This window comes from Aethina tumida, chromosome 1, assembly GCF_024364675.1.
Source record: "Aethina tumida isolate Nest 87 chromosome 1, icAetTumi1.1, whole genome shotgun sequence".
Classification (NCBI taxonomy): Eukaryota; Metazoa; Arthropoda; class Insecta; order Coleoptera; family Nitidulidae; genus Aethina; species Aethina tumida.
Window position 1 is genome coordinate 49,942,084 of NC_065435.1, and position 23,652 is coordinate 49,965,735.

Sequence of the window (23,652 nt, forward strand, 5' to 3'; positions counted from 1 at the left end):
ACTATTACAATTCCAAGTTTCTTATAAATAATAACTCAAATATAATACAACATTCTTTATTTTATAGAATACTACCAATAACATAAAAATTACATATTTACGTGTCCATCGGTTGACAAGGGTCCTTGTCCAAATGTAACAATCCAGTCTTTTTATACTTTTTGACCAAATTGTCGTTATATACAAGTTCATCAATTAATACAAGTACACCCAAACAATAAAGATGTAACTGCATTGCATTGTTAATAAAACATTTAGAATGTGCATATGGCCAAAATGGCAATTCCTCATATCTCTTAATAAGATTAACAAGAATTAACAACCAAGATTTCATTTTTCAGTTCTGAATGATAATCACAAAGAGATAAAAGCAAATATTAGGCCATTCCAGGCATACTTTAATGTGAAAGAAATATTTTATGAAATTAAAAGAACTAATCATTCTATAGGTTGATACAAAAATAAATTTTGTGTTCAATAAAAATGGCCATTTCAGAATAATTGGTTCCAGGACTAGCAATATAATTACTATCTTTGAGAGGAATTACTAATTCCAGAAGATGGTCTTCATTGGCATGAATAATAAAAATCTGCAATCTAAATTATCGAAAATAATGTGAATTATGCAATTTTTGAAAACATTTAGTTGTCCATCTTCATTCATCTCAGAATAGCACCATTCTAGTGACATTCATGGACTTCTTAAGAGGTAGTTTTCAAGAAGTACTTAACTGATATTGCAGGCAGTTATGCATTAACAATTACTGTTATGAAAATATATAATCAACGTAGTTCTATATAAGTTATCTAAGAAATAATATAACAAAAGCATATTTAAAATGTGCACATTTAAATAAAAAAACCTATATATTTATACAATAAAATCACAATTTCATGACTATACTGAGCAGTCCAAAGTTTTCAGTATAATTTGTAAGTAATCCTCTCCAAACTTCAAACCACATTGAGTATATAATGTCAAATGCGACTCAGAATATGGTTAGTGTTAACCAAAGGAATCAGACTTTTCCAAATGATCGTCTTAGAAAAAGCTTAATTAATAAAAAATCTTAGGAGGTTTACGTGGAAACACCCTGTATTAAAATCAATCAAGAACATACGGAATTAATACGAATTAAATGAGACGTATCCAAAAAATAACTTACATTGATCAGTAACAGTACTTTGATGTGCATTTGGGTAATACAAAAGATGTACCAAGACAAAAGTTTTATTAAATAAACTTTAAAACGATTTTAAATATATAACTTCGAATTAACGAATCAGTTTAACAAGAATAGCTATATACTCAAAAAGCAAAATATATTAGTTAAAAAATACTAAAAATTTAAACATGTCTTAATAAACTACGTTATTGACAGAAAATTTTTAATGCAAGTATAATAATTGGAAGAGAGGTAATTGGACATAAATATTTTACACCATTTTATGCAGTTTTATCATTACACAGAAGCTAGTATACATCGATTGTTTATTATTTAGCTGCCAATAATTCTTGGGTATCTACAGGGGAACAATAATTAAAAAGTACACATAAGTTTTGTCTATTTAAAATCTGTTGACATATCCCTTATAATAAAACAATTACCTCTTTGCACACCTTTGGCAAATGGATTGGAATGTTTTATTTAACAGACACCATCAAAATGGGTCCGTTTCGTAAAAAACGTCTCGTGAAAACCTACCGCGCCACCGAATCACGAATAATTTTACACAAAAAAACAGTCACTGATCATAATTTTTAAACTGTATGTCCTTTTTTTTCATGAATATAAGCGGAAAAATACATATTCGTGTCAAACTCTCTTATTGTGGTTGAGCCTCCTGTTGTTCATGCAGCAAAAACTTCTGAAGTCTCCGTCTTCGTACTTCCTCTTCTGGAGTGGATGTTGTCTGCTCTCCCATGGTCGAGTTTGACAAGCTGCAATTAAGTACAAGCATTAGTTTAATTGTTCATGAGCGACGTATCAAAGTGAATAATAATAATTGTAAATTTGTGTACCTGGTACTCTCTCCATTAGCTTGCGGTATACTGTTTGTCCCGGCTGATTCCGTAGATGTTACGCCGTTACAGGCCGTCGAGGTTGATGAAGATGTTTGAACGCCGTCTCCGCATGAGTTGGATGATGTTGGTGCAGTGTCGTTAGTATTTGCTGGTTGGGGTGGTTGTTGTTGATTTGAAGATGACGTGCCTTGGGGCATTTGCGAGGATACCGAAGCCGCAACAGTATATTGTTGCATCATCACTATAGCGGCATCTAACATGATCTACAATATTTTAAAACAATGGTATTTAGAGTTTGATGACCCCACAATTAATAAAGACATTCTCACCTGAATATTTCTCAAGCATTGTATTCTCGCTTCGACGTTTTCCATTTCGTTTCCTTCCATACGACGCAGCTCCTCGGGACTAAGAGTTCTTAAATTAGCAGGTGGTACGGGAGGTGGTGCCATGAAAGGTAGGAACGGAAACGGTGGGAACGCAAAAGCTGGATACACGGGATTGGTAGGCGGACGCATATTCGACGAACCCGGTGCAGAGGCTCCTGGAGGAGCAGGACCGGCTTGTTCGTTGTTTGGCTGAGCAGGCGCAGCTTGCTGAAAATGACATTCGTTAACTGTTATGAAATCAATATATTTGTTATATACTTGTTGTTGTGGATGTTGGGGTGGTAGTCCACCGTTGGGTGCTCCCGGATTAAACATTTGGAATGGATTGGCGCCAGCTAAGAACGGATTGAAAAACGGATTCGGTTGATTGGGGCCGCCGGGAACTCCTGGAGCAGCTACTGGTCCGGCTGGCGGTGCGTTTCGGTGTCGTTGATTCTGTCTAGGGTCGTTATTGTTGGTCGGAGTGTGAAGAATGTTGAGGCGACAAGTGGGACACGTTTGTTGCCTTTGGAACCAGGATCTGCAACGGCAAATGTTGAATCAGTGTTATGTGTCGGATGTAAAATATCCTTATTTTTAAACTTACCACCAAGCGTAACGAAAAATACAATTTTATTATTTATGAATTTCAATATTATAACAACACAGGTTGTCGTGAAGTACAAAATTTGTTGACCCTAACAAGCACCCAAAAGCGGAAAGGATCAACCAAAAATGGGAGTACGTATGTCAAAAACTAATGTAAGAGTCTGTATATTTCTCGTAAACGTATTCGTAGTTTATTGAACATTTAAATAAAAAGTCTACTTGCTTTTATTGAAATTACGTAATTGAAAATTATGCTACATTCTATTTTCAACAATTATTATATATCATGTAACATTGAATATTAAAAAAAATGTGTGTAGTTTACGAATGTTAATAAAAACCTTCTCCCTAAATTCGTACCTTTATATGCCCTGCAGTAGAAATCAAAAACTCAAATATAACAGGTGAATGTCATGCACTGGCGTAAGTAGCACAATTAAACTTAATTATTCAACAGTTACGTGAATAAACAAACCATGTGCAAATGGGTCATTATTGTTTCACAACTACCAATTATTTCTCAGTTCAGTGGCATTTATTTTAATGTACTAAAAGTACATTAATAGTTTAATAATTAATAGATCATCAATGATATTAATGTAAAATTTTATAAAGTAATTTAACAAAGCAAATTGGCAGAAGTAAAATCACTGCATAGAAACAAACACTGGACAATAAGGAATTACCTCAGCAATACGAGCCACAATATTATGTTTTAAAAATACACTAGTAAAACAATAGTAAGTAGAACTTTGAATTAGATAAGATAAGGAAGTGAAGATATGTATATTACTTATAACGAAAATATCTACGATAATTTAAATATTTAAAATGTAATAGTTTGAAATTTTGAGAAACAAAATATTCTTTGAGATGTCATGAAAATCAAAATTTGTAAAGATATGCCAAAAGTAAAATGTCTTGTGTAGTCTTACCTGAGACATGAGGTGTGGAATATGTGGTTGCATGGTAATTTCTTAGAAGCTGTGGTCATCTCTTCTCTGCAAATAATACAAACGTTGTCGGCAGCCCTCAATTCCTCAGCTGTAGCGTCGGGATAAAGGGTATTCATGTTGTGGATTGCACGACGCGACAATATAACATCGCTAAACGCCTTCTTGAAATTTCGTATAGTGTAATACATGGGTCTGAACGCGAACAAGGGCAGAGTGTATATGCGAACCATAATCGCCACAAATGCAACATACAGGATTACCTGTAAAGTAAATTGAAACATGAATATAAAAGCCGTCAGTTACTTTTAATCACAAAACCCTTTAACTTTAGTTTGGCTTAGGGAATGTTCCCTGTTTCCTTCTTACCTTGATTAATCCCATAACTAGTTCTGTGTACAACAGGAACACAGCTTTGTTGTCCCATGGTGTATCACTGTTCAGATCAACACTGTGCAGACCGTATTTAATTGCAATATTCGCTACCACTGTGATAAGTATAGCGTATTCAAAGCCGAATACAAGCTGGACTGAAGCACCTTTAGTGACGGTCGATTGGTAAGCATGTTGAATGAAATACATATCCAAAGAGCCAAGTAGCAACAACAAGCTTAGTACTCGTATGTGAAAGAGCCAGCTAATTACTGGACTACGTTCCATCTGTAACATAAAGATCAATTTGTTTGAGCATCAAACATTTTGTAGTGATAATTTTTAGTTGCATAAGTTTCCCATGACAATTATACTTTAGATTTAATAACTTTAATTTAATAACTAATAATTTACAATGATATAAATACATTATACACTATGGTAATTACTTAAAAATATTATGAAACTTCATGAAATTTCTAACACCCTTGAAATTTTGAATAACCATTAAGGTAAGCTGTTATATACATTGTATGCAAATTTCAGTAGAATCATATTATTTCAATAATTGTGACAATTATTATATTCCAGATAAAATATTAAAGCTTCATAAGGAATAGAAAAATAACAATTAAACATGTATATTTATGAGAAAATAATTTTTTATACATGATGGGCAACACCCTATGGTCATCCTTTTATGATAGTATCCTAATTATTATAAAATACTTCTTAAACAATAATGAAAATACAGTATAATATACTAATAAAAAATGTATAATTTGAACCATAAAGAGTTATTTAATAACTAGATCATAAAATTCACAATAAATGCAATTTAATAAGAATTTGTTCGTTTTATAAAACAGTGTTCTCACATAAAATATAATAAAATAATTAAATAATCAAATGTGTACTCACATAATCAACTCTGTCCTCTGCCAGCCAATGAAAGGACTTGAGAAATAGTAACAGTGTAAATAATGCAACAAATTTTGGATTGAAATCATCCCGAAACACAGTAAATGCCAAACATGTTTCTGTTATGGCATACCATGAACGTTCCATTAGGTGCTGAAATCAACAGTTAATATTAAATAAAGAAAGAACAGAATAGTATGAAAAACTATGATATACTTTTAATAACAAAACTGAGTATCTCACTTATTGTAAAAATGACAGATCAAAAACATCAAAAAGTAATAGCCTTCTTGATTATGAAAGTTAAATTTTTCTAGAAAGATTGGCTTGAATTTCTAATAAATATCAACCTCACCAACCAATATGTGATCAAGAACTAGAGTTAATTTAAGTATTTAAAAATATTAATATGCATACCTCAAATTCAGTTGTTCGTAACTGACCAAAAAATATTTTCCTCATTATTTTACCAGTTATCCATACACATATAAAAGCTTGAATATAAATTACCTGAAAATAAATTTTGAAGGAACTCTTTTCTTTTTATCACCCAATCTAATACTTACAGCCATACTAGGATTAGATTTTGTTATATATACAACAGAAGGATAAAACTGTTTCTTTTGATAATATGCATTTGCTATCACAATTGTTGTTAACGTTAAACTAAGAACAGATATACCTAACGACCTCATTTTTCAATTTTTGGAGGTTCCTCAAGTGGCTACCGACAAAAATATTGAGGGTGGCATTAATTTCACCGTTTATTTATTTATTTCTGCTACGTGTTTTACGATGGTTGAATGTTGATTGTACGAAATGTCAAAATTTGACAGTGCGCTATAGCCAACATTCAACCGCTAATAAAGTGTAGGAACAGGTGAAATTATTTTGCAATAGTTATTGATATTCAAAATATATAAATAATATGTAATAGTAACGTTTATTGATTGTTTTAATTATTAAAACAATTAATTTATGTTTATGTTTAAATTTTTTTAAGCTCAGCACGGGTTATAAAGGAGATAAAATACAAGATGTTTTATATATTTCGAATAAACTGAACTAAACAATATTGATTTATGCTTTGTTTTTTATTTTATTTAGGGATTTGTAAAAGGAAAGTACCAATTCCAGTTCAAAATTGTCAATTTCACAACGCTGCAATTAACTAAACTCTAGTGGGTGTACTTCGAACTAATCTGCGTGGAAGCATTTAAGTGGCTAAAACAGCTGATTATAAATGTGCGCCCAATTTAAATCAATAAAGCACCGGTAAACACCGGCCTAAAATTTTAATTGCATGACTTTGTTTTTGAGCAATTTTTTTCTGAAATCTGAATATAACACATTTTGTTTTAAAAATATTTTATTTAGGAAATATGTGTGTGTTTAATTAAATTAATTTTACATAAAAAAGAAATGTTTGTGATACAACTAATATCTTCTTTTTTGTGTACTAATATATAGTACATTATTACCCCTGATAAACGCATCACCAAATTTATTTTTAAGTTGACCATTCACATATTCTTCAGTCTGTTCAAGTGCAATGTTCATATAACCATCTAGACAGGCTAAAACACCTGAAAATAAAAACATCAGTAAAATATAAAATATCATAAGTAATTAGCTCATAATCAATTGAAAATTATTAGTGTAATCTACATCGATATCTCATTTTTTTCGTTACTCAAAATAGACAAAAACAATACAACAAATAAAGTCACAATTATTTATACATAAAATTTAAAAATAGTAAAAAGGATTCCTTATAGGCTGGTTAACGTGAATGCGAAAAATGAACTTTTCCAGTATTAAAATTGTTGGTTTTACAGATATTTTAGTTACACTATTAATCTGTCTGTAATTTTTGGAAATAAATGAATGAAAATAATTTCCACTTATAGTAATAAAAAAGTAAAATAAACCATCAAACAATATAAATATTTAACATTTAAATTATCAATCACACTTGGTGAATTAATGTTGTAGTAATTGGCTGATATATTTAAGGGCAGTTTTTATTTCACTTGAAACAATATTATGTATGATAATATGTCAAGAATGAACATTTGTCTCTCTATAAACATTGATGATGTTGATGGACTGATCATTATTTCATTGTCTCTTGCAGACTTATGTTCATTAAAGCATTTCTACATATTTCAGACATCACTATATTGTCTTAATACATATTAAGACAGTATAGTTTCAGAGTTTTTTTCATAACATCATATGTACAAAGTTAAATATCACAATGTAATATGGGTCAGTAATACAATTTTTTTAAATTTTCATGATAAATATACAGTTGATTCATACAATCTAGATATGATTCAAATGATTTTGAATGATGAATTTCATCAAATAATCGATTACAGCCGTTTCAAACCGAATGATCTCGCGCAACATCTGACTGTTTGATGATTATTTCATTCAAATTTGGCCAATACTAAAGTTAATCGTTAGAATTTCTTAAAAAAAAGTATAGTTAATAAATTGCTTACCTCGATAATCGACGCCACTGTTCAACTTAACAACAACTGGTCTAGTGTGTATTTGTTGAATAAACGATGATAGGGCTTCCTTTCTGTTCATTTTAATGTTTTTATTGTACTTGAAAGTTTTTGTGTACTAGTTATTATGGCAGAAATTACCAAATGACAGATACAAACAAGTTAGCTCTGAAGTTAAAAATGTATAGGTTATTCTTCTTCTTACTTAATTATTCATCAATGTACTGTGTTGTTATATTTAGCATCTTTAACTTAAATTGGGATTAAATATATATTTTTATTTAAAACAATAAAAAAAATATTTTTTTCTGATGAATATGATTACAATTTTCATATTTAATAGATTTCAATTTAATATGTATAATATATACAAATTTTGACTGTCTACAAATTAACTGAAATATAAGTGATACTACTAGTGTTGATATTAAATATAACTGATATAGTATTAGATATATCTCAAGATCAAAATTTATCGGTTTTAAAAGAATGCTTCTTTCTCTGAAGAATTTCAAAATCAAATGAAACGTTCAATATGTTTGGATTAAAAAAGTTAGAATTTTAAAGGTGTAATAATAAATTTTAAAGAAACAAACGTTTTTTTTTAAATAAAAGATAAGATAAAGTTAAAGATTAAGTAAAATTAAAGAAATTACAGACTTTAAAAGGTATAATAATAAAGAAGCAAAGTTTTTTTTAAATAAAAGATAAGATAAAGTTGATAACTACGAGATGATATAATAAATAAATAATTATTTACAATTTTCATTAAATTAATTAAAATCCTTGTTGATTTACTAGATTCGAATAAAAATTTTCAATTGCAGTTTTATTTGCAACTTAGAAAATTGGCAATGTTGCTCTATGACGTGTGAATAAAATCACATTGTAATGTTGAAAACGTCATGCATGTCTATAAACATCTATAAATTTTAGCTCTCGCCAAAAACAATGAGTTTCTAAACTCATTCAGAACATTTGATCTTCGATTTCATCAAGGACAGAAAAATATTCGTAATGGGTGATTTTGCGTCAATCCCAAAAACTGACGGTCCACCAGATGAATCAATAAAAGAATTGGGATGTACACATTACAAAAGAAAATGCAAATTTGTCGTAAGTATTATTAAAATAAATTGGCTATTTAATTTGAGCGTTATTCTTTTGCAGTCGCCTTGTTGTGGCAAAATATATGTGTGTCGTTTCTGCCACGATGAAAATGAAAACCATGTGATAAATAGGAAAGAAATTAAGGAAGTTGTTTGTGCAGTTTGTGAACTGCAACAACCTATTCAAGCCAATTGTGAAAAATGCGGTGCTCTATTTGGAAATGTTGGCTTAAATGTCCAAAATTTGACTTCCTTACTAATTTCTCTTATTTCCAGTATACATGTTTGACATGTAATCTCTTCGATGATGAGGATAAAAAGCAATTTCATTGTGAAGGATGTGGAATATGCAGAATTGGAGGTGCTGATAGATTTTTCCACTGTGGAAAGTGCAATATGTGTCTGCCTGTGCAGTTGCAAGACAATCATAAAGTAATGACAAAGTACCTTTATTCATTTGAAAGCCTTATAAACTATTTTATTTTTAGTGTGTTGAAAATGTGTCAAGATCTAATTGTCCAGTGTGTTTGGAAGACATACATACTTCCAGAATACCTTGTCATATTCCCAATTGTGGCCACTTGTTGCACCGTACCTGTTTTGAGCAGCTTCTTCACTCTGGAATGTATGCCTGTCCTTTATGCCAAACATCTGTGATGGATATGACAGAATTATGGAAGTATCTAGATAATGAAATTGCCAATACCCCCATGCCTAGTGATTATTTTAATCTAATGGTTGAAATATTATGCAAAGATTGCCACCAGGTAATTTTTAAATGTTATTAGTTGTTTTTTAATTTTTAATCATTTGTTGTTTTTTTTTAGAAATGTGTGGTAAAATTTCATGTGCTTGGACATAAATGTGTTCACTGTGGATCCTACAATACATGCCGTATAAAAGGTAAATATTTATTACAAACATTTGCCAATAATATGGATAAATAGTAAAATGATAAAATAAAATAAGTCAGATCATGGAGAAATTTGGACACAATATCATTGTGCGAATGAATTTTATACTGCAAAATAGAACTTTTATTCAGAAATATAATTTTGGATTTTTTATTATAGCTGAGAGGGTGCCACTTGAAGATCCACCAACTAATAATGAAAATCCAGAAACGTCTGAAGATGATGAAGAGGTGCCTGCCAATGGTTGTTAAAATGCTCTTTTGTACCAATTTATAAAAAGATTTCTATGCTAGTCTTAGAAACTATAGGTAAATGCATAAAATTTGTATAATATATTATAAACACGGGTCATTTAGGTCTGATTTTACGAACATGTCAAGCAGCTTATAATAATTTACTCATGATTCAACAACTGTTGTAAAATTGGACTTTATAATTTGATGTTCACCTGACAATTTACTTTCTTGTATTGCTTAATACAGGTTGTTTATAGATTTTGAAAATTTAAATAAATAATGATAAGAATACATGTTTTTTATTCCTTGATATTTATTTATTCATTATTCCTGAATTGTTGAATTTAAAGTGGTTTGTAAGGACTTCAATAAAGATCATTTTAATCTTACAATATCTTTATTAAAACAGTCATATATATTATAGAAATAAAAAGTTATTTTGTATATAGAAAGAAAAGAATATAGTAATTCTTTAAATTTTTTATGTAGATTAGAAAACAATGGAATGTTACTTTTTCTGTGTTAATTTATGTTTTAATATTTCTATTTCATCACACTGTTTTGTAATCTTCTCATTTTGGGCAGCCAAGTGTTCTGTTAAAGCATCAAGTTGCGCCTTGTAATTATCATTTGATGTGGTCAGTTCTTCAATGGTTTTGTTTGTAACACTTTCTAAAGTGCTGAGGCTTAATATGTGAGATTCCAATCTTGCATTCAATGAATTATTTTCAGCTAAAAATGACTGAGTTTCTGACAAAGCTGCACTTTTTGCCTCTACTAATTCAGTTATTTGTTTTTCATAGTATTCTATTAATTGATCATTAGTATTAGGCCTAGACCTTAAAACTTCACATTCAGTTTTCCATCTGTCTATCTCTTCATTTAACACACGAATCTGAAAGCATTTTATTATTAAATATATATTTCTTAATAATGAAATGATTTTTTAATTATTATAAAAATATATTACAATCAAAGGACTTACATGTTCTTCATGAAGATTGGCTTTATCACAGTTACTAATTTCACCATTTGATATGGATTTTTCAGAGGACATTTCATTCATTTTTCTTTGCAAAAGAATTTTATCATTTTTTAGTTTGTCCACTTCCTCTCTATTCTTGGTCTCAGATTTTTCATAATTGGCTTGAAGTTCTTCCATTTTCTTCTCAAGCCATTCAATCTTCTCTTTACATTCTGACAATTCAAAGTTTTTATCATGCATCTATAAAAATTCAAAATTAATAATAAAATAGTGTGCAGGTAGCCAATAACTAGTTACAGTGCTGCATAGTTGTGCATTTTCAATTATTTTCTTTTGCAACTCCTCATTCAACAAACTAATATCTGTATTCAAAGGTATAGTATCAGCAGCTTTTGCCTTACTTTTCTTCCCATGACTGCTTTGTTGTAATTCTTGTTGTAACACAGAAATTCGTTTTGTTAACTGTTCATTACGAAAGGTAAGACTCTCCATTTCTTGATCATGTTTCCTGATCTTCTGTTCATGTTTCTTAATAGTTTCATTCAGTTGAATATTCTTAGCTTGCTCATCAAGAAGTGCCTTCTTGAGAACAGTTGCTTGAGATCTCACCTGAAATTAATACTTCATAAAAAACGCCCCTATGCACGAAGAATATTTGAAAGCTTACTTTCGAGTATTCTGTAGCTAGTTTTTGATATTTTATTTCAATATCTGTTTTCTCCATCATTCTATTGTTTGATTACTTTTTAATTATTGAAACATTTTAGGTTAGAAATAATATATACCCAGCAAATCGCAACAATGGAAACTTTAAATTCACATCTTTCTGTAAAACACCATTTTATATTATTATATCCGAACCAATTTGTAATTAACACCAGTTAAATGTATTGTTTGCAATATTTTTCGGTAATGACATTTCTGTCAAAAATTTAATCAGTCCAGGGAGGTGGTAATCGAAAAGTTCATTCAAACATTATGCGTATATAACATTCAAACTAAATTGTTTAATAAATCACTATAGTGTTGCCTCGGTTATATTAACTTAATAATAAATAATGAATCGAAAATTGGCCGTAGTTATAGATTTCTGTAAATTATGACGTGACCTCTATGATTCAGAATCTTAATGAAAAGAATATTTTGTGATGTAATAGGTAGATGTTGTAACATTCTCAATACGGAATAAAGAAAGTGTTCAAATCATTTTTGAACTGTTAGTATTGTGGAAAGTAATTTTAAAATAAATTGGCTCTTTAATTTAGTGCTATTTCCTTGCAATGTCGTTGAAACCATATTTTTAAATGAACAGTCTCAGTACTCAATTAACAAATGAAATATAACATTTATCAAATAATTATTAAAATAAATAAATTGATACTATGAAAATTATGAAATTGTAATATTTGATGTTAAACACATTATTTATTATATAGAATGTAAATAGTGGAAACCAAAAAGAAATTCCATTTAAATGCTGATACAAATCTCTAAGGTATCCCCCTTTCTTTTACTTATTTTTAAAATAAATTATTTTTTGTGTTTTAAATAATTTCTTGAGGTAAAAATTATTCTTGTTACCGTATTTTGTACAATATTTAATTCCACTGACTTTTTTTTATATTTTCGTGGATTTCATTGTATTTTCCTTGTATCTTCTTTTTACGTCTTTGTATATTTTCGTGTTGTTTCCTTTTACAAACTGATGTATTTTTTTACATAATTTGCAATTTAGGATATAATATATAAAACCATTTTTGTCGTATTCGATCTTGATTAAATATTTTGCTCAGTCAGGCTATCAAATATAATATACTGTAGTCTCGAATTTCGATAGTAAATTGTTTATCCATTAACAAAATTGCTTTATAAACTCTCTGTTTTAAATTTGTTAGATCTCTTATTATTATACAATTATATAACTCTGAAAGCAGTAATTTTAAATCGTCTTTTAATTTAATTTGTATGTCTATGTATGTAAATCTTGCATACAATAAATTGTAATAATTTAAATCTTTTCTTTCCCTATTCAACTAATTTTTATACTTACATATTCTTTCAAATATCATTTGAAGAACCAGTAATATATAACTACTATTTTCGTTCTGTAGCAAGCCTAAAAAATATTTTTGTATAACATTTTATTGCCATGTTATTTTATACTTACTCCATAATAGTTAATTTAATAATTTTTAGTTTATCTTTATCTCTCGATTAAAAAAAAAATAACTCTTGTTTTAAATTAAGTAATATATTAACATCTAAGATAAACATTTTTATGCTAATTTTCTTTAAATAATTGTTGTGGAGAAAATAGTATACAATAGTTCCAGGATTGCTGAGACACAGATCTAGTGCGTACTATATTAAGTCGATTGGACATACTTCTTTATCACAAGTTTAAATTTAAGGATGTTTGAGAAAACAAAAAATTTCCTTCGGAACAGTGTGAAATAAGACATTTTTTCATGGATAAAAAATCTTAAAACCATATCCGAAAGAAAATTTTAAAAAATTTACCGGATTACAATTTCTACAATTTCTTTTGAGATTTTTTCATTACTGAATATAGGATAATCCTCTAAAAGGCACTTTTGAAAAATTTCATTAAATTTATTTCCCACGTTTTTGAACACTGTATAAGATTGTAATTTTTTTATGTCAATTTTGAATTTTTCTCATCTCTACATTTTGGTATATGTATAAATTGGGTCCAATCCACTTTGACTCTACAAACGGCGGTACATATCTATGCGTCTCAGAAATTTTGGGGCTCTGTATATTTGCAATGTGACATATTACATTCATTTTCATATTCTTATTACAAGACTGACATGTTCTACATTTTACTTCAGTGGCAATATTTAATAATGTCTATGAATTAATTGCTGTTATTGTGGCCAGTTGATCAATTAAGCTGAATATAGTAGTGTTTTCTTCTGAATTAATTATGCTCAATAATTTTTTAATTAATAATTTTAAAAATTGCGTCTTAAAAGTGTTTTGGTTTCTAGAAATTTTGAAAATCATAAAAATAATAATTAACTTACCTTTGAATTTAGAAAAGATATTTTTATTTTTTATTCGAAACCTTGAATTAATTTGTACTATAATATATAATCAATAAAAATTTTAAATTAATTACTGCTCTTTTAAATATTTTTTCAAATAAGAGTAATTAAGTTATAAGAAAATCTTAAACAAAATTTCATAAAAAGGTGTTGAAAATATAACATTATTTTCCACTAAAAGATAGATTTAAAGTAATATGAGAATTATAGTTGGCATGAAGTCTATTTATGGTGCTTGGCTGTTGAACATAATAAAATATTTGAGCAAGTTCAATAAGAACGGCGCGTGCGACTGAAAAGGGCCAACGTCGGCAAATAGGGACCATAATGCAATCGTCGGAAAGATAATGAGTGCAACTCATCTCGACGGTGGTGGTGAGAGCATGAGAGTCAGCACACGCTCGACGGGACTCGATGGAATGACATGAACATGTCCGGGGTCGGGATCCCATTGGCAAACACCGCGTAGACTGCTAATTCCAGCCCGATAATCCTTTTAGGGCTAATGGACTACGACGTGGCGGTTGCTTACCGGATTATATGGAAATTTCGATCAGCGCTCCTGACAAACGGGATGTGTCAAGACCGAAGTGCGATACCACTTGATTTAATAAGGACAATTTGTCACACCCGCCCGCCTTTTTATTGGATTTATGTTCGGTTATAAATATTATTTTTGTGGGAATGAGATCCTGCAATGGAAACAGGATTAGCTGAACATGACACCTATGGGAAAATATACCGGGATGAATAATATACTTTCTTAATTATTGTTTGACTGTAACTGTATATACAGTACTGGCACTACTTGAATTGGATATCTATAATTATATGTTTTGTCCTGTTATGTAATTGGTTAGTCTTATTTTATTGTTTAAAAAATTGTTTACCTTTTCTTCTAAAGAAATTAAAGTCAACTTGGAGGAAATAATATTTATTGAAATTAGTTCAAGGACTGTGGGAGGATGATTAATGGATGGGGGTTCGTTCGACTCCAGATCTGCAAGAAAATTCCTGGTTTCTACTAAAAATGTTCAATTGTGACTTGCTTAGGATTACATTCACTAAACTGCAGAACAGTGGGTACGAGGAGCTTTATTGACGAGCCTAAATTTAATTTATAAGAAAAGAATTATTTTGTTTATGTCTTGCAGGGACAAAACTACACAAAAAGTGTGTTATATATGTTCAATTATGTTATGGAGATGCTTTAATTCTTCTGGCGTAGCTCTTCTTAGACTGATTTACGTATAAGGATATTTAAACAATAATTTGCTTCCGTAAGTTGACAGATTGGTTAAAAGACCAAAGCATCGATGTTTTACCTTGACCATCACAATCTCCCGACATTAGTCTTATAGAAGACTTGGAGTATCACCTTTTTAAGCAAATTCGACATAAAAATCTTACAAATTTAAGTAAACTCGTCACAGCAATACAGGAAGTTTGAAAGAATACAGTTTTGTCATATATTCGGAAATTGGTTTATATTACTGAGTTGGTCCAAAATTATAAAACAAAAAGTATATTATACAAAATGTTAATGTTAAATTAAGTAACATAGTATTAAACATAGTATTAATCATTAATTTTTCAGAAGTTGCTAAATTTATGTCCAACTCAATTCAGAAAAAAATATATATGTAACAACAAGAGTAAATTATTATTTTGATTTTAATAATAAAAGATTTGTGACTTCTATATTTATTCTAAAGTAAAACTAATTTAACTACTTTTTCACTCAAAATATAACATAAAAAATTAAAATATATTGTACATGAATTATTTGCTATTAAGTATTAGTTTAATTAATTTTTAATAATAATAAAATTACTAAGTAGTTTTGTCTAATAATGTTCATTAGAGCCACCTAATGCATTAAGTCACTATGTTATCATTTGGTATTCTCAAAAGAAACTAATTTACTAAAAGTGTGATATTATAGCACTCTTTGTTTAATGATAAAATACAATATCTCTCTATATTCAGTTTACCAATTTTAATGAAAAATGTTACAAAGTCTTTAAAAGTAGTTAAACACTATTGGTCTGAAATTAAATTGACATTCTTTCTTGATTTGAAAAATAAAGTATATATTTGGTTTAAATTAAACACTAAAAGATAATAGATGCGCATTCGTTAACAAATTTTAGTCACTGATTCATAATGATAGAGCGCACTCTGGGAATGTGACTCGTTATCCGTTCCCTAAATACCGTCATTTCGTAAATATTATGTTACAACGTCGAGTTTTGATTAAAAATAAACAAGCAGTGACCAGCGACGAAAAGACATTCTGGCCACTGGTTCGCCATGCATCACATTGATCAAACCAAAACCAATCATTATACATTGATTATTCGGAAGCTGGTTGTATCGAAAGGTAGTAATAATGTTGTAAGGAATTAAAATGTAAAATGATTCATATCCTACTTCTAGTAATTGCTAGACCATGTTATAAATGTTTGTTATCGGATTACATGTTGTGGCATATTCTTAATAATTCATTGATGATTGTTTCTATTACAGAGTGTTCTGTTTTGATCCAGACATAATAATCTTTTATGGAATTATCCGCAGACGAATTGTTGAATAGGCCCTCAGTGATGAATTAGAAGCGAGATACGTCAAGTATACTTCCATGACAATCAATCACCCAAACGTGCACCTATACCACGAAATGAAGGGGTTCAGAAAACCAAAGGGACGACGTTGTGCTTATTCCAATCATCAATACACAAATTAAATTTATTAGCTGCACGTCAGTTTCTGACTTTTTCCTCTTCGCTTACTGGATGTAAAACAATACAGTGATAAGAAAAGAAACGCTTTATGACAATGTATTAAAATAGGAACAAAAGCATTAAGGACATCGTGGCGTGTAAAAATGCATAGCCGGTGGAATTGCGGGCGTAGCTCCGGGCGCTAACCGGACCGAAGAAGAGCTATTGTGAAGATACGCGAGATGTGCGTGTGTCTCGTTGCCGTTGTGTGGGAGATGGTCACGCAATCCCAGCCAATGGTCCGATTTCTCACAAAAAATCATTTCTAGTGGGAGCAGCCAACAGGCATTCCCCCAAGGGGTTGGCGAAACCGAATGCCTCATTACAAAATAAGAGTCGTGCATTCCTGTGCCACTTATTGCTGGACTACGCATGTTTTACCCACTGTTCATGATGGAGAAATAATTGACGGACTGGCCGCTTCTTTATGAGAATCAAAAATAAAAGACTCACCACTCCCACAAAATTCCGAATTTGGACTCACGATAACCCATAGGGCAACTTTAAATGTTGAAATTGGCTTATGAATTTGTATTTTTTTAATGTGTACCTTCGTGCTAAACTACATGTTACCGTTTTGTATTTATACCACATGACATACACTTATGAGAAACGTACGAAGTGATCAATTTTCTTCGAAATACATTAGTAGCAACTGAAGCTCTTTAGTTAGCACCTCGAGGGTGTTTTGCATATCACGTTCTCGTTGTTTGCAGGGAAAATTAATGTTTTTTTTGCTTAAAAAATACATATCTATAAATCGTTTCCATAATGTTTGTTCAGTGTGCAATTTTGCTGGCTTATTAATGCTTATAATTAATTGTAAGTTATAATTATATTAAAATAACTAAGTGTATGCTATGGAGCGTTTCGTGTTGAAACGGTAAATTTTCATTCAATAGTTCCTTAAAGAAAAAATAATCGAGTACAAATCACCATGTGGTGTTCTAAATTATGTCTAGAATTAGTAAAATTAGTGGTCTTGTAATTTTATCTAATAACATAGTAGATGACATTCTTGATTACCTAACAACAATAATAATGGTGGATCACACGCAACAAATTCTAGAATAACACCTTTGTCTATATTAGATTATCTCTATATCCATCAAGTCTCTGAATTTGATATATGATTTTTTTATGGAGAGAACGTGCTAAAATCAGCTTCCCATTACAAATTAATTATTCATAGTTCAACATTTTGATATTTTTATATTCTTTAATGCAAATTAATTTTATTGGCACAATATTTTGGATATTATCGGACTGACTTTTGTTCTATTAAATAATAAAACATACATACATACATAAATTATGGTATTTATTGACGAAACGTTAAAAAATAAAGTCAGAAAATTAACAATTTTTATCTCGACAAAATTAGAGCGAGTTGTCATAAAAATTTTGAAACAAGAAGTAATTTCAATGTAAATGACCTTATATTTAATATTTCGTCCAGTATTATTGGCCATAACATTCTCACATCTTTTTGGCTTAGATTCCAAATATTTTTGATCTGCTTTATTTGTGATGTAATTTGCTCTAATCTTCTTATACACAATGTCCCACAAGTTTCCTATTAAATTAAGATCGGGAGATTGAGCTGGCCACTTTAAGAGACCGATTTTTTGTTGATTCGATTCATTTTGCTTTCTATTTTGTAAATAGGCCCCATAAAGTAAACGAAAAAACCACCCCAAATCATAACTCTGCCACCTCCATGTTTAATAATTGGATTTTGAATGAATTATACTGTTTTTTGGGGACGATGAACAAACTGTCCACCATAACATCCCAATAAATTAATCTTTGATTTGTCCGAAAATAGTACTTTTTTCCAATCCCTTTCTGTCCAGTTCCAATGCCTATGAGAGAGAAGAAGTTTTGCTTCTCGATTCCTTTTGTTTTTTTTTTTTTTTGCTGGACTTCTTCCTGACAGCCCTGCCTCCACCAACGGACGGTGAATTGTCCTTGAACTAATTGATTCATCTCATAAATCTCTTAAAATGTGAGTTGCGGACATCCTTGTATTATTTCTAATAACCATTTTTATGCGACGATCTAATGCTCTAAAGTTTTTTCTGTTTCACCCACCTCGTTTTCGATTCTCCACACTTCCATGAACTCGAAACCTTGTTTGTTTGAGTCATGTACATTTTTTTGGTTTTTAGAAATAATTGAATTAATACAGTTTATCTTCTACTGAACGTAAAAAATATATGAGACATATATAAACTAAGAGAAATAAAGTGGCGGGTATAAATAAATGTTTTATAATTACGTTTTAAACATTTTATTTAATATTTAATATAATGGCTTCAATTTTGTTCGATACTGAATACCTTGACAAATATCAAGATACTCCTCCAAAAGTTGGTAAATAACTGAACCCTGATTGAGACACAAATAAAAGAAATAATTCATGCGTTAACCGAGTAACAGAATAATAAAAACCTGATTACAATGACAAGAGTGGGTAACCATTATATTGTCAAACTGCGGTATAGGACCACCCATTGTTATTATACAAAATTTTAATTGGAATAACTAAAATTTTACCATTGTTCAGTCATGTGCCATTCTGTGCTGCCCCTGTTGTTTTGAACAAGTCCGCTTTTCAACCAAAGAGTGTGTAACTTTGCGCTTAATGAACCTCTTGGGTCCTAATGACTGCGTTAAACAAACGACCGGCTTTAAACGAGCCGATGTTATCTAGTTGGAATTGTTTGTTTCAAACTTTGAATCAAATAATTATTGCAAATTGTTATGTTACTCATTTATTACTAGGAATTTTTAATTAATTAATGTTTCTTAAGCTTAAAATTAGATTAATTAGGAAAAAACTACACAATGTTTAATAGACAGACGCATTCTAAACGGGCGATAATTGATGGATCCCCGTTAAGCCAAAGAAGGATGCATTTACTGTTCAAGTAACGCCCCTTAAAATCCGTCAATGTTGATGAATAGTACAAACAGTGTCAAGATGGAAATTGCTTCATTGTAAAAAAAAAAATAAATTTGTTAAAAGGTTAACGATGATTGCCTGTCACAGGACGACCAAACGCATGAATGAATGTTGCTTGCATTTTAAAATGGTGTAATTTGTAAAGGTCCATCCATAAATGAATAACGTAATACCATAATTAGTTTTTTGTGTCCCGTGCGATTGTAACGATTCGGTTGTGGCACGCCACTGGGTGACCAAAAGGTTGTGAATTTTACGATGCAATGGTCAGCCATATTGCCCATGTTGAGACTGGTAAGCAAAAAATTTGATGGTACCCCTCTTGGGTCCGTTTCATCTGCAACATTACAATCGCCTTAGGCGACAAGTGCTCTTGTTTACTTTATTTCTTATCCCCGTCCCTTCGCCGATTCCATTTATAACTCAACTATCCCCCTTCGGAGGTCTAGGTAGCCCCCATTCATTACGATACGATAAATGCGTGTTTTGCCCGAGTTTGTAAGTTTAAGTTTAATTTAATAAAACACCGATCTGTGATTGGAAAATCCTTAAATTATGTGCATCATTCGGTATTCGAATGCCATTAAAAATGCACACCGCAAGTGTGAATCAGCCCCAATGTGGTCCTGATCCTTTGAATTGTAAATTGCGACCAGATTCGATCTCGAGTTGGTGGTATTTTAAAGCACAGACGAGTTTATATCGTTACAGTGCGTCTTTTCGGTCTAAAGGACCGTGAAAAGTGCCGAAGAAGCGTGTGCTATGCACAAGCACGCCGAGATTCGATCCCCATGATAACGACTGAACACGTCGGCCTTTTAATTTTTAAATTACAGGTTGTTTACGATATTTATGGGCTGTGTGTGCCTGTATTATTAGAAAATTATTGATATTTCTGAACGATTGTCCAGCTATAGGAATTTAAAGGGATCGACGATTCGTGCGATTAGAATATCGGGGTTAAAATCTGTCGAAAATTTAATATTTATGTATGGTAATTATAATTATGTAGTTGGCGGTTTAGACGTCCATAAAGAATTTCTTTTGTTCTTCTTATAAATACGCTTCATTTTGTTTTCCATCCGAATTATGCAAATTTATATCATTTTATTTATTAGTACATTACCAAAAAAAAAAAAAAATGTAAGAAAAAACGTTGGTAATAACACTCGGGTCTTAAGCTTGAAACAACATTAAAATTCGTTTCGTTCCAGAACATATGAGCACTCGGAGGATATGAATAAGTGTTTAGCACCAGCCGCAGAATGGGGATTTGGTTGGCTCCAGGTATCGATCTGGTGGTTGCCACATCGAAGAATACGGAACAAGAGGATTGCCCCAGGACATTTCAATTAGTCCTGGCAGTCACACGCGTTCGTTCTGCACTCACTTCCTTATACCATGCACATACGAGGGATCTTCCGAACCTCTTTATTACATTTGTCTCTGTCTTGGATTTATTTCTGGTAGGCATGTATGCCGCGGCGGTTAGAACAGTGGGTTTATTCATTTTGTTTTTTTCTGGCGTTCAGAATTCTAAATTTGTAACAATTCCACGATGCATTCCTTGAAGTTACAGAAAATCACAGGCTATTGGTATTTCGAAAACCGATTTGTCCTTGCGTGCGAAGGTGGAGGCAGGACAAAAATGAGACGGTTATTATGACGACCCTAATTATGAAACAGTCTGAAAAATAACATTCGGTTCCCTTAGTTTAAACATAATAAAGGAAAGCGGGCATCGTTTAAATCTAGCTATTTTTTATGAGACAGATGGTTCACGCCCCCAATGAATATTGATAAGGAATCGACCACGGCAGTAATTTACAACCCAAAAAACAGATCATGCATTATTTATATATTTTCATCTGCATATTGTACCGTGTTGTCGGTCATTCTGCATATTTATAGATTATGACATTATTGGATATATAATATGTATGAACAGGGAAATTATTTTTATTGTGATGAAGTAGTTCTATTTTATGCAGTGTAACCAATTTGAGATGTAAACATTTCCGCAACTTTTTTATTCGTAACTTGACTTTAATGAACCAAATAGTTCTTAAGTGAGATAATAAAAAACTATTCCATACAAATTCTATCATTATTCAAACAACAAATTTTTATTGTTCAAGAATAACGAAAATTAGAACATTTGAAATGAAGAGATAAATTCTCCATTAAATTGAGCATCTTTCAAAATGGATACATATTAAATTTAATAAAACTGGTAAAAGTTAATATTTATGTGAGTCACATTCTACTGACCAATTTGTTTTTTCTGATTGACTAATTGTCCGATTCTTAGTATCAACAAGACTACAAGTTTAATTTTTACTCAATTATACATTTTTAGATGTTTTTAACATGCATTTAATGATAAATTAAATCCCTAATTAATAGATTCAAAGTTTGTTGACACTTTATGGTTTGTCTGATGATAAGAAAAAATGTTAAGAATATTTTTTAACTCTGGGAAAGACTGTCAAACAATATTTTATACGATTTCTTGTACTTACAGTACTGGACAAAATTAAACGACTATCTTAAATATTAAATAAAATGTTTAAAAACTAAATTATAAAACATTTATTGATGTCCGCTACTTTATTTTTCTTGGAGAAATTGTTTTTATTCAAATATTTCTAAAAATCAAATCAATGTACAAAATTACAATAATTAAGAACAATGCCAACATAAATTTATTGTGGTCTATAATTCACGAAGATCGCAAAAAGTTATAAGCAAACAGTTTCTTGGTATCAAAAATAATTAAGTTTTCGAGTTCATGGAAGTGTGGAGAATCAAAAACGATGTGGATGAAACAGAAAAACATCCAGTGCATTATATCGTTGCATAAAACTGGTTATTAGAAATAATCCAATGATGTTACCAAATCAAATTTTAAGATATTTATGGGGTAAATCAATTAATCCGAAGACAATCCAGCCTCGGTTAGTGGAGACAGGGTTGCCAGGAAGACGTCCAGCAAAAAAATCAAGAAGAATGTCGCTCTAATTTTGTACGATACTATATTTTGAAAAACTTATTTTTTCATAAAAAATGCTTTGTTCAATTTTTTTTATTTTTGATTAGAAAAATAATATATACTGTGAATTGTTTGTATTAATTAAAAGATCACACAACGGTATTATATATTAACAAAATGAATTAAAATGAAGAAAAAAACTGAATATTAACTATTACATTTTTCTAATTAATGGTCTGTCTCCTCTTGTTCTACGAAGAGCTTTCATCCTCCTCAAAGTTGACCACAACCATGTTGTATATTAACATTACCAGTTTGCCGATAACAGTTTGCGATACATTATACATTTAATTCTTATGATATAAACTAAACTAAACTGAATGATAAATATCGCAATTAAAACTTAATTTAGTAAAAAACGGTGATCAAACTCCAAGAATAATTTTGTATTCACCCCTTCGAAAAATGATACAGAATTCCTGCACAATTTTAATTTTTTTTAAGTTGATGAGCCTCAGGCGTCCCACTAAATATTCACATCCCCGTTTCCAATCAAAAACTAGTAAATTGAATGTCCCCTTTATCCCGTTTTCGGTTTGTTATCGCAATATTTGCATTTGTTTTCGATACCGTGACAAGTTCGAAAAGTTATTTGCCAAATGTTTTAACGCAAGAAGTGTCGGTGACATGTGTCGATCAGGGCACACAAAAAAATACGGTGCCATATGTCGGTGAATGCGGTTTCCCGTGTCCCTGGTGCGGTGTCACTGCATCGGTATATATAACAATAATTACCGTATGAATTCATTCGTGAAAACGAGTTCAT

The 23,652-nt window shown here is 30.6% G+C and overlaps 4 protein-coding genes across 4 annotated transcripts; 1 reads left to right on the forward strand and 3 right to left on the reverse strand.

The window, feature by feature from the left end:
- Nucleotides 1-40: 40 nt before the first annotated feature.
- On the reverse strand, nt 41-6,050 carry LOC109596032 (E3 ubiquitin-protein ligase synoviolin A). The gene is made up of 9 exons (XM_020011486.2): nt 5,816-6,050; nt 5,667-5,759; nt 5,250-5,402; nt 4,326-4,616; nt 3,939-4,219; nt 2,674-2,935; nt 2,356-2,622; nt 2,024-2,289; nt 41-1,942 (listed from the first exon to the last, which is right to left on the reverse strand). Exons 1-9 carry the CDS (start codon nt 5,942-5,944, stop codon nt 1,828-1,830), a joined length of 1,857 nt encoding a protein of 618 aa, XP_019867045.2. The 5' UTR covers nt 5,945-6,050; the 3' UTR covers nt 41-1,827.
- A 550-nt stretch (nt 6,051-6,600) lies between these two features.
- On the reverse strand, nt 6,601-7,951 carry LOC109595729 (U6 snRNA-associated Sm-like protein LSm6). The gene is made up of 2 exons (XM_020011150.2): nt 7,760-7,951; nt 6,601-6,835 (listed from the first exon to the last, which is right to left on the reverse strand). Exons 1-2 carry the CDS (start codon nt 7,848-7,850, stop codon nt 6,687-6,689), a joined length of 240 nt encoding a protein of 79 aa, XP_019866709.1. The 5' UTR covers nt 7,851-7,951; the 3' UTR covers nt 6,601-6,686.
- Nucleotides 7,952-8,665: 714 nt separating this feature from the next.
- On the forward strand, nt 8,666-10,316 carry LOC109595561 (RING finger and CHY zinc finger domain-containing protein 1). Its single transcript, XM_020010949.2, has 6 exons — nt 8,666-8,884; nt 8,939-9,100; nt 9,154-9,309; nt 9,366-9,644; nt 9,705-9,780; nt 9,951-10,316. Exons 1-6 carry the CDS (start codon nt 8,786-8,788, stop codon nt 10,040-10,042), a joined length of 864 nt encoding a protein of 287 aa, XP_019866508.1. The 5' UTR covers nt 8,666-8,785; the 3' UTR covers nt 10,043-10,316.
- Nucleotides 10,317-10,405: 89 nt separating this feature from the next.
- LOC109595649 (protein phosphatase 1 regulatory subunit 21) lies at nt 10,406-11,987 on the reverse strand. Its single transcript, XM_020011064.2, has 4 exons — nt 11,680-11,987; nt 11,310-11,621; nt 11,013-11,252; nt 10,406-10,922 (listed from the first exon to the last, which is right to left on the reverse strand). Exons 1-4 carry the CDS (start codon nt 11,737-11,739, stop codon nt 10,536-10,538), a joined length of 999 nt encoding a protein of 332 aa, XP_019866623.2. The 5' UTR covers nt 11,740-11,987; the 3' UTR covers nt 10,406-10,535.
- Between the last annotated feature and the right edge of the window lie 11,665 nt (nt 11,988-23,652).